The sequence below is a fragment of the Prosopis cineraria genome, unplaced genomic scaffold (genome assembly GCF_029017545.1).
Source record: "Prosopis cineraria cultivar Desert tree isolate PC_DT_omini unplaced genomic scaffold, ASM2901754v1 PC10, whole genome shotgun sequence".
Classification (NCBI taxonomy): domain Eukaryota; kingdom Viridiplantae; phylum Streptophyta; class Magnoliopsida; order Fabales; family Fabaceae; genus Prosopis; species Prosopis cineraria.
This window is the reverse complement of record NW_026555341.1, coordinates 11,634,138-11,646,373: the sequence shown is the minus strand read 5'-3', so window position 1 is coordinate 11,646,373 and position 12,236 is coordinate 11,634,138. Positions and strand designations below refer to the sequence as shown.

Below are 12,236 nucleotides of genomic sequence, written 5' to 3'. Positions count from 1 at the left end.
TTACTAACTTTATATGAAAAGATAGGGTTAGTTTAAAAGTAGTTAACTACTTTATTGGAGTGATATTTGATTAAAAATGCCTTATATTTTTGAATAAGAAGAATATATTTTAATAATGCATTTTCTCTCTCCAACATTCAATAGATGTCAAATGAGAAAATTTATAATGAAAATTTAATAAAATGATTTATAGATAGAATTAAAATTTTTTTTTCTCTCTTCCTAATAAATAGAACCAGAAGAAGTATAGAATTGATAATATGGGTTGAGTTAAAGCAAAATTGTGGCCAATTAGGGTTGCACTGTATAATTTAAATTTGCTATAAGTCGGTAGATTGATAGAAATATAACATATGCAAGATTAGGCTATACTAACTTATAACCCACTATGGGCTAACCCAAGGGGTCACGAGCTAACCCATATTACCAGCTCTTACTGGTCTGGGTTTTAAAAAAAGAAAACCAAGATTTTACCGAACAAAGGTAGATTTTACCGAACAATGGGCAATTTTTCCTGTGCGGGCTTTAATGGCTTGTTGGGCCTCGTACAACACCGTGGTGTTTTTTTTTTGGATAAAAAACACCATGGTTGTTGGAAGTGAGTACGGGCTTGGTGAATATAAGTGGGCTCCACTCGTTTTCATCCGGACCATCCCTGTAAGGGACAACGGGTATTGCTAAGTTTTTTTTTTTTTTTGGACCAGCTGATTTCTAAGTTTAAGAAGGGTTTAAATTTGTTTTTTTATAAAAAAAGGGAAAACAAATTGTTCAGGAGAAAATTTTCAAGTATTAATTTTACTTGAAATAAGTTATTGTTGCCAAAACTAGCTATTATGCATCTTTCTCAAATGAGGGCTGGTTGTAAGTGACCCTTGACGAGTGTGGATTTATGGGGTGTGTTTTCTGGTTCTACCTTATGGGATAAGTTCTTGTTACAAAGATTTAATTTTAATTTTTTAAAAAATTCAATTCTAGAGCTTTAAAAATATAATTGTACTAGGATTTTTAATATGAACTTCACGAGGCTAAGATTTTCACAAGAAAATCTTTTCAAAATTTTCTATCCATTTTTGTGCAAAAAAAAGTAAACAGAAAATATTGAAAAACTTGTCATTAACAGTATTATTGTGATTTTTGCTTTAATTGCGTTTTGAAAACAAAATAGTCAAGCATTAGAATTTTTTTGCCTAATTTTAGAAAACAAACAAAACTACTCTCATATATGAAAACAAAACTGATTTGGCAATAGGTTATTTCGCCAGAATACTTCTCCCTTTGGGTCATGGTTCCATTTGTACTGCAAAGAAGAAATTTCTGGAAAATGAACTTTTCTGGAAAGATTAACCCACCATATGATCACATGCTACTGGATAAACATAATAAATAAAATAATATGTTTGAATAATTATCTAGTTATCTTCCACACCAAACTTGATTGAAAATTAGAGATAAAATCATAAAATAGAGTAAATATCTTTGATATATAGAGGTTAAATAATATAAAAAATTAAAGAAAAAATAATTTCAGAAAAAAAGAGCATTTTACTCCAAATTAATAGATTTTATTTTATATAATATAATGGTAATTATTTTTTGGGAGAATGAAAAATAAGAATTTTGTAAGAATATTAATTTCAAATTAGAATTTTTCAACACTAATATTTTCAAATTTCAATATTTCTTCTACCATATTGCAGTACTAAAATTTTTAATTTAACATTATTGTTTTTATAAGATCCTTATAATTGCAATTTCTCCAAAAATATATTTTTTTGCCATTAAAATACCATTTAATTATTGAAAACAACTTACATGGTTTTAAATAAAAAAACAAGGTATTGAAAGCTTTGAACCACTAAGATAATGCTTTTAAGTTGTGTTTTAACTATGATTGAATTGAGATCAACATCATAATTAAAATAATAAAATTTAACTAAAATACATAAAAACATTTATCTATAAACATAATAAGAGTAATATTTAAATAATAAAGATATTAATTTATAAGTAAAGAAAAAATTCATGAATAAATCACGTATAATCCAACAAAACATAATTACTTAAGTGCAATCGATGAGTTACTACTCTTTCTTTCATTTCTTTAAAGTCAAAATAATGTTGTTTTACACTTAGGAAGAAGAGAGAAAAAAATAAAGTCCAACTCGATCAATCACATATTCACACCCAACACGGCTTATTAAACTTGTGAAATAATTCACTTATTTGACTTACTGACTGGAGTTTGGTTTGAATACAAAGATAAAAACAACAGCAACTAATATGAACGTATTCATGAGATTGACAATAAGTCAACAGCATAGAATTGAAGAGCATGAACAGCATCAATTGTCCATAGAGATAGCAGCAACTTGACATACGCTAAATCAGATCATGTAAAATTAGTGCCACGTAAGCAAATTAAACCAGAGGACTGATTTAGGCAATCTCAGGCCAAGTTGGTGAATCTCCAGTTCTCCAAAAACATCTCCATCGTGCAAACGTATTGATAGGGTGGTGGGACAAGTGCCTCTCCTATAACATTCAACTTCTTATAATGACGTTGACGCAATATCCAAACTTTTCACTATTAATTAATTACAAATTACAGTATGTTGCTTTTACTTTTTCTGGCTGAAAAAAATACTACAAACTATAATCACGGGCCAAAAAGAAAGAAAAAAAAAAACAATTAACAGCAGTTAGAATTAATTTTTACAACGGTTGAAAAAATAATGATGTTGAAAGTTAAGCACTTTCCATGTTAGTCCAACCGCTGCGGTAAATTATTTCTACAGCGGCTACAAAACCAACGTCAAAAGATGTTAAATAATTCAAAAACATTAGTATGAAGCTTTCATCAGTTGCAGGTCAAAAAAAAAAAGGAAAAAAAAATTTTCATCGGTTGGAAGGTTTCAACACCTGTTATATTCATTCAACATTGATTGATTATAACTGATGTTGAAAGTATCTTTTTTTTTTTTATATTACATTAATTTCTACATATTTTCCCATCCTGTAATGAAAAATGCAATTCATTTATAGTACATAATAATTATAACCAACTAGAACAGTTCAATCACATAATAACAATCTTAATTCAATAAAACTATAAAAAAATTAAGATTAATGATTATTTTTATTCTAAACAATACACAAATATTTAGAAATAATTCGAAACTTAATTATAAATTATTTATATCCTCATTTATTTGATCTTCAAATGATGAAGAAGGTTGAAATTACTATTCACGAAATAGAAGAATGAGACATGTTTACTTGTCCAAAATATAATTTAACTTATAAAAATTAATAACCAATATATTAATATATCAATCGATATATACTACCAATGTTCAATGTATAAAATACATTCATAAGACATGAACATTTTTCTATTTTGTTTCACGAGATTTTATATGATGCATGGAAAATGTTCTTTATTTTAGGCATGAAAAAATGGGTCATATTTCAAAATAAAATGACTATAACTTCCTAGAAGAATTAATTAAGTAATTGTAATTGTAATTGGGGTTAATGAACCTCTTAAATCCTAAACTATTACTTGAATAATATTTTATATCTTGAACTTTTAAAATAAGCATCATGTACCCTAAATTATTACTTGAATAGCCAATTACCCTTGTTGTTAATTTATATATAATTGCTGTTACTTTTGATTTTGTGAGGCTCAGTCAAGTCAAGGGTTAATGTGACACTAGTCCCCTCTTGACATGAGCTGGACTATATAACTGTTAACATTGTGTGGATAAATGGGCAACAGTAATTTGCTTTGAATTTACAAGTTGAGGTGAGTTTTTGCTCATTTTAAGAATTCAGATTCAACATGTTATTTGAGTAATAGTTTAAAATCTAAGATGCTCATTAACCCTTGTAATTGTATTAACTAACACATCACTCATCATAAATATTTTTACCATAAATTATATACTTTTCAATTAGGGTACTGCAAATCAACGATTGTCATTAAATTGATTAAAACACTAATACAAAGGTTAATTGTTAAAGCCATTATTGTCAAACTTACAAGTTTTGAGTTTAATTTTTTTATATTTTAACTTATAAAATCGTATCAACACACTTACAGATTTAAATTAGATGCAAATTTAATTAAATTTGTAAGTTGACTTTATAAGTTTATTGTTTTTATATTTCTAGTTTACAAAATTGTGTTAACTCATTTATAAACTCACATTAAATATAAATTAGTTAAACTCATAATTTTTTTTCTAATTAAGCAAGTTAAATATATACTATAAAACTTTATTAAAAGAGAAATAAAATTCATAAAACAAAAGCTAATATTATTAAAAAAGAAAACAAAAAATAAAATTTTTATTTTGAATATAATAGTCTATCCATAGTTAGATTCAATTTCAATAATTTGTATTAAAATATATTTAAATTAAATTATAATTATATTTTATATTTTAATTATTTAATTACATATTTGTAATTATTATTTATTAACAAAAGATGAGTTTACCTTTTCCAGTTTACATCTCGTAATGAGTTTACTTAAACTGGCCTGCTTAACATCCCTAATTAAAAGTTAAAACCTAATCAAGTCATATTAGACAGATCATAAAAGAATCATTTCATTGAAACAAAATCAAGACCACTAATTTACTAAAGTCTCAGTACCCCAATGTTTTCCACTCGTATACAGTGTAGTAGTGAAGTGACCCCCGGCACGTGAAGTTAGTTTCATGGACGTCGCCGATTAAGCCCAATCCATCAGTGTTGGTTCATCCCATCAGAATCTTTACCAAAATCAGCGGCGTTTGGTTGTGTTGTGCGCAACTGTGGTATCGCGCACCCTGTAATTCTGCTTTCTAGCATCTTCCAAGTTCTACCTAATCCCTGTTCTCTTTCTTATCTTATCAACTTCTGCCAACTTCTCTTTCATCCCTTGCCTATTTCATCTTCTTCTACGCTTTTCTGGCTTTTTCTCGGTGGAAATGGATCCCACCGCAAATAATTTTCCCATTCTCTGCTATGCCTTGCACCAGTTGGACCCGCACGCCAGTTCTCCGCTTCCCACGGAGCTACATCGAACTCTTCTGACTCAGTTCCCTCACTTGACCAACCCCAAAGTCTTGGCGGCAATGACCCGAGTCATCCCTGAGCTTCAAATCACGCAGACTCTGTCTCTTCTACGAACCCTGGGTCCTCGTCCTGACCCTTCTGCGGTTGCTTTCGCGCGGCTGAAGATCGCGGAGATTCGCCGCAAGCTTGAAGAAACAGAGGGGTTGAGAGAGGGTGATGAGAAAGAGATGCAGATTTATGAGGCAATGGTGAGGTTGGAGGACATGCACGACGAGTATGCGAAACAGTTGAGGGGAGCGGAAGAGAGGTTAGTTGGGGTTTATTGGTCAGTTGTGACAAAAGAATCGGAGAAAGGGGGTGAGGAGGAGGAGGCGAATGCAGAAGTCATTGAAATTTTGAGGAAAGCGGAAATAGAGGAAGTGGAGAGGGTTCAGCTTTCTGGGCGGCAGCTAAGGCTCCTTCCTGAGGCGTTTGGCAAGACTCCAGGGCTGGTTGTGCTTGATTTGTCTCGCAATCAGCTGAAGGTGATATTATTTTTCTTTGGACTTCTCTCGCTCTTAAAACATATTGAGGCTTACTTATTTCCGCTCTAGTTTTGAGTTTGGGAAGTAAAACATCTTTCACCATGGAGTTTTCCACGTATTTATTAGTTTTTGAAGCTAAGTTTCTGCTGGATGAAGCCATAAACATAAGCAATAACTAATGAATTGATAATGGAAAGGAAAGGAATCAGTGAATCACCAACAGAGATGACACCTGCTAGGATTGAGTTATCTGTGACAGGGACGTTTTTGTGATTTAATTAAGAGTATGAAGTAAAATGTTTGAAGGCAAGTACGTGGAATCCTGTTGGCATTATCTGATCTACTTAAAGAGGGAGAAAAACTGACGATTGGAATCATGTAGAACTACAGCGATGCGGAATGAAGGGGAAGGGATGTAGAATTTCAAATCTGAGATTTTCTTATATTCATATTTCAATCAACCTACACGTATTTTTTTTTCCTTCCCTTCCCTTCCATTTTCATCCCTTCAAACTTATTCAAAGGGGAAAATGTCGGATTTATGCCCTTTCCTTTCCCTTCCATTCTCCTCAAATCAAACATACCTGTTCCAAATGCTTCTCTTCTGCATTAAGTTTCTTTCCTCCTCTCATAATTGATATTTTCCTGACGCTAATACAGAGGAAAACTTTTTTTTTTTTTTGGGTTGCTAGTGTTTACTTGTTTTTCATGTGCCAGTGCTTATGGACTATTCTGATTTTCCATGTAATGGAACAATATGGCACTGAGTCTTTTATGATGCGAAAGGTTTCAATGTTAAATAAATATTATGGTGGCTGGGATTTACTGTACTAGTTGGAAGTCACAGATTGATGATCATATACTGTTGTTTGTAGTCAATCAAATCCAATTTTTCCTGTTTAGGACTTCGTACATCAAATTGAATTAGTCAATGGTATTCATATATGTACTTTAATCTATATATCTTAGACAAAAACTTTTTTCTCTCACGATTACAGAAGATTCAGCTTTCCTAATTACTGGTATATTTAAGGAAGGTGGAAGGGGGCGGGGACAAAGCATGCTTGTTACCTGTTAGTACTGGTTGATAATAGAACTGTTTTTTGATTTTAACTTATAATTGTTTGATGTTTGATGTTTTCTGTTTTCATATCTTAAAAACAGATGATCCCTGACTCATTGGCAGGTCTGCAAAAACTTGAAGAGCTTGATGTTTCATCGAATCTTTTAGAATCACTACCAGATTCAATTGGATTGCTGCTCAATCTTAGGGTCCTCAATGTGTCTGGAAACAAGCTACGTGTACTTCCTGAATCCATTGCACATTGCAAGTATGTTTGCATTCTTTCCGTGCTAACTTTTCAATCTAATTAGCATTGGCAGCATGGTTATCAAAATTGTACAGTTCACACTTTGTACACTTTGTAACGAGTTAGAACTAACGTGTATCATTGGTTGTATCATAAGCAGTCTTGAATTGTCAACGAATCATGCTGTTTGAGTCAGTATGGTAGAATGACATGATTCTATGAGAGAAAAGCAAGAAAGCAATGAGGTGGTGAGGCATGTTAAGAGTTGTTGCCTCTTAGGAAGAGAGCATATATTGAGATTATTTCAAGAATTAATTGTGACAGATTTATGATTGGTGAACTTATTTACGAGTTATGTTTAAGTAAATTTCTTAACTATTGCGTTAGGCTTACTGCCTTAAGTGTTTTATGCCCGTGCACATACACTCTATATGTCATACGTTATATTTCATGTTATTTTTCATATATTGTTGATTCTTAGAATTCAATAATTTTTACAACCTACAGTTTTGAAATATAGTTCCTGCTTCAGGATGCGTCACAATTTGATAACTATGGTTGTCAGCATACCTTGTGCTTTTTTTTTTTTTAATACGAGAAAGAGCAAATTAGACTACCATTGTACTGCGAGTCCTAAAGCCGTTACAATTCTTCATAAAAATAGGAGATAACTCTTGAGGATCCTGGGGAACCATGTGAAATCCTGTAAGAGTCGAGAGTTCCTTTTCAGCCACGACCCAGGAAACTTGTGCTATTTTTATGAAACTGGAGTGTTTTTCAACTTATTTACTGTTAGTTCCTTGATTGGAACATAACAACAAATACTTAAGAAGTTTTATGTTAGATTTGTTGTCTCTGCTCCTGTCAGACTTGTGCTTTTATGTAAATGTAGGTCACTTGTTGAACTGGATGCTAGCTTTAACAACCTAATGTGCCTGCCAACAAACATGGGCTATGGGCTTACCAATCTCGAGAGGCTTTCGATCCATTTGAACAAGATTCGACTTCTTCCCTCATCTATTGGTGAAATGAGGTCTCTTAGATATCTTGATGCTCATTTCAATGAGCTGTGTGGCCTCCCACAAGCAATTGGAAGACTGACAAACCTTGAATATCTAAACATTAGCAGTAATTTCAGCGATTTGACTGAGCTTCCTGAAACCATCTGTGATCTAATTAACCTGAGGGAACTCGACCTCAGCAACAACCAGATTCGAGTGCTTCCATACGCATTTGGCAGGCTTGAAAATTTAACAAAGCTCAACCTAGACCAGAATCCACTCGAAATCCCTCCGCCGGAGGTTGTAAGACAAGGGGTTGAGGCTGTGAAGGACTTTATGACTAAGAGGTGGCTTGAGATCGTTGCAGAAGAAGAACAGAAAACCATGGCTGAAACAAAGAAACAGCAACTGCAAGCACAGGGCGGATTGATGGCTTGGGGTACCTCATTGTTGAATGTTGTTTCTGGGGTTTCTGAAAGTGTTGCAGGATATCTGGCTCCTAGAAAAGCCTCAAGAGACCCCTGGTTGGATCAGCAGTTGTGATAATGTGATATGAATAAGGGTAATGCCACGGAGAGCTTGATCGTCCCGTAGCAAAATCCTATTATGCTATTAACATTTATGGATTAACTCACCAGTTTATGACTTCTGTACATATTGTTGCCTTGTGTTTGTGGGATGATGTCATCCAGAGAGCTCTAGGTCTCTCTGGATCAGTATCTCAATGCATGTGATAACACCTTGTGGATGTGATATGAATCAATAGAACATGGTCTTTCAGAGTGATCTGTATTACGTTAGGTTGTGATATGAATCAATAGAACATACTCTTTCACAGTGATTTGTATTACGTAATGGTTGTGATATGAATCAATAGAAAACACTCTTTCACAGTGATCTGTATTACATGATTTGCATCTGCTTTATCAATTGATTGATTATTGTTCATCACCCGCCTCATGGCAAGCCATCGAAGAGAACAGACCATCTAACAACTCAACAAACTAGAAACTAGCTCAGACGCAAACGTATGTGTGCATGCACATGAAAAGGGGTCTAATTAAAGATATCTGGTTAGTGTTCTTTTGTTTTTTTTTTTTTTTACATTATAGTAGAAAAACAGCGTTTCCAACACAAATATTATGGTAGTTGGTTCTATTTTATGATTAAAATATACTTTGTCTTCATTTAAAAATATAAGGTATTTTTTGAAGAGTTAAAAGTTTAAAAATGTAAGGTATTTTTACTCTTTTGAAATGTAATTATTTTTTTTTGAAAGTGCCCATATTGATAATGATTTTATATTTATTATAAGGTGTTTAATATGGGTAAATATGAAAAAATAGGATTAGTTGAAAAGTAGGTAACTATTTTATTGAAGAGTGAGATTCGGTTAAAAATGTCTTATATTTTTAAACGGAGGGAGTAGTAGTTATACAGAGGAATAATTTCATAATTATTTAATTGAGTCATGTACTTTGTTTTCTGAATCAATACTGAAAATCATAACATTAACGAAAAAGAACAAACAGGCCATGTTCTTCATCAACCAGTTGTATACTTTTTATGTCTCAGTTGAAACTTAAATATTTATTATGTTTTGACTTTTGATCACAAACTAAATAATTTAAATTTAAACATTTTCAGAAGACCTCAGAAGAAGGAATGGAGTGTTGGAGAAGGCAGAAGAGGTCACGAAACCATTCCTGAGGCTGAGATTCAATCAATACAACTCCCACGCCTCCAGAATGTTCCCACAACTTCTCTCCTGTCTATTCCTTTTCCCAGGTAAATTAAATTAATTTAAAAATAAAAAGGAGAAGGCAGAAGAGGTCACGAAACCATTCCTGAGGCTGAGATTCAATCAATACAACTCCCACGCCTCCAGAATGTTCCCACAACTTCTCTCCTGTCTATTCCTTTTCCCAGGTAAATTAAATTAATTTAAAAATAAAAAGCAGTAAAACACACATGCGTTTGCCGGGAGTCGAACCCGGGTCTATTGCTTGGAAGGCAATTATCCTAACCGTTGGACTACAAACGCGTTGGTGAGATTGTTGACAAAAAATATATTCCTAATCTATATTAATGGCCCTAGCAAAATTTGAATTTTAATTGGATATAATAGATTATGAAAATAATTAATTAAGTAATAAATTTTAATTATAATTAATTATATTATAACGCAATCTGTTTGGATACTACTTTTCTAAAATTAATTTTAACAGAATTAAAAATATTTGGATAATTTAATTAGAATCAATTTTAGCTATACAAATTACTATATAATTTATTTTTTAAATACCAAACATCAATTATTTGAGCATACATTTTATTAAGAAAAAAAGAGAAAAAAAGAGAGTTTAATTTTATTTTTATTAAATTATGTGTTTTTTTTGTAATTTTTTGTGGGCCTTTCTTTGTAATTTCCCCAACTTTTTTTGAAAAAATTTTGGTAGAAGCTCAGATCGTTAGCTTTTCAAAATAATCGATTTTAACCAAAAAAAATCAATTATGGGTTGTTTCAGATGTTTGGGTAATAGCTCAAAAAAATTGATTTTTTGACTCAAAAAATCGATTATACGCGTATCCAAACAGGCATTATGAAGTCCCACCCAATAAATTCAATTGCAATAAAGTTTCATAAAATGCCCAAATAGCTACTAGTCCCAAATTCTTGTGTAATTATAAAAATATTTTTATATTATTTATTTTAACAAATATTTAATTCATCTATATCATTGTGGGAGCTCTGATGACTAGTGTTGGGATTTTCAAAAGAGATGGTCTTGGAAGGACTAGAATCAAGACCAAATGGATCCCAAAATGTTTAATAACCATTGAGCCATTTAAACTCATTAGCATAATAATGCAAAATATTGTATATATTTAATAACTTATGCAGCTTGAGTAAAGGAAAATAATAATTTGGCAAAGAAAAATAACAACTCAAGCATAAGAAAAGGTAAAGGTATAATTTTTCTCTTGAAATATTCAAGGAGGAACACCCAATACTTTAAACTATTGATTATAGCAATATTGTCCTTGAAGTTTTAAAAATATAGTAATTTAGCCCCTGACATTACATATGTGAATGTTGATTGTTAAGTTGACAAAAAGATACGAGAATCTGACTTAAATTTCTCACGTGGCATGAAAATTGGATCTAAGTTGAAGAGTTGAAAAGAAATATAAGGGCTAAATGGTGATTTCTCACTTTTTATTCACTCATTGTCTCCACCCTTCTCTCCTTCCTCCTCCTTATCATCCGTACCCCTAAGCCTTCACTATACTGTTGCTACTAGCAACACTTCATACTCTTCGACAATGATGACAACATAATGAATTGTTAGTGGAGAGTGTTGGATAGGGAAGCTCAACGAAGGATTAAAAATTTTAAATTCCTATCCTGATGTGGATTGAAAAAACTTGTTTAAATTAAGGTGGATAAAAAGAATTACCTTTTAATTCCAAACTCCTCACATGTTGTCTTCAAGTAATTGGATCTTAGGAGCTGACAATGTAAATTTGCTTCCTCTATTGTTATCTATACAAACAGCTTTCAACTCAAATGGCATGCTAGCGCTTGAAACCTTCGTTCGTTCTCTTAAATGTCGAACTACTCTTCTCTAGGGTTTTTTTCATGGCTTTCAATGTATTTTGCCATTAGAACTTTTCTGACTCACTCTCACTTATGAAGCATGTCCTAATCTATATATAATATATAGATTAAGGTTTTTGCCTTACACTTGAAGAGCTAACGAAAAATATAAATTAAATTTATTTCATAAATAAAATCAATAATATTATATCTAATTTAAATTTATCTCATAAATTTAAATTATAAAACTGACATGATATTTTTTTATATCATGTTAATTATTAGTTATTAAATTTAATCGATTATATGAAAGTAAATTTAAAACTAATACAATATAACATATATATATATATAAATTAGATATATATATATATATATATATTATTATGTATGTATGTATGTATGTATGTGTGTGTACATGAAAATACACACACGCACACAATTTGAAAATATATTATATTATATTATATTATATTTTTAAATTTTATATATTATATACATATATAAATAAGATATATATACAAACGTGAGTATATATATATATATATAATTATATTTTTGAATTTTATATTTCATATTTCATATAAATATTTATCAAATAAATATTTAAATATATATATATATATATATATATAAAATTCATTCATTAGAGATAAAGCATTACATTCATTGAATCTAAACACACTCTAGATTTAATGAACTTGCACATTTTATTTTGAGTTGGGCTATTTTT

The 12,236-nt window shown here is 31.2% G+C and overlaps 1 protein-coding gene and 1 non-coding gene across 2 annotated transcripts; one reads left to right on the top strand and one right to left on the bottom strand.

Annotated features, from left to right (window-relative positions):
* The first annotated feature begins 4,772 nt into the window (after positions 1–4,772).
* On the top strand, positions 4,773–8,808 carry LOC129322921 (plant intracellular Ras-group-related LRR protein 3-like). Its single transcript, XM_054969386.1, has 3 exons — positions 4,773–5,591; positions 6,756–6,922; positions 7,794–8,808. Exons 1-3 carry the CDS (start codon positions 4,980–4,982, stop codon positions 8,443–8,445), a joined length of 1,431 nt encoding a protein of 476 aa, XP_054825361.1. The 5' UTR covers positions 4,773–4,979; the 3' UTR covers positions 8,446–8,808.
* Positions 8,809–9,874: 1,066 nt separating this feature from the next.
* TRNAG-UCC (transfer RNA glycine (anticodon UCC)) lies at positions 9,875–9,946 on the bottom strand. Its single transcript has one exon. It is a non-coding gene; the product is annotated as a tRNA-Gly (tRNA).
* Between the last annotated feature and the right edge of the window lie 2,290 nt (positions 9,947–12,236).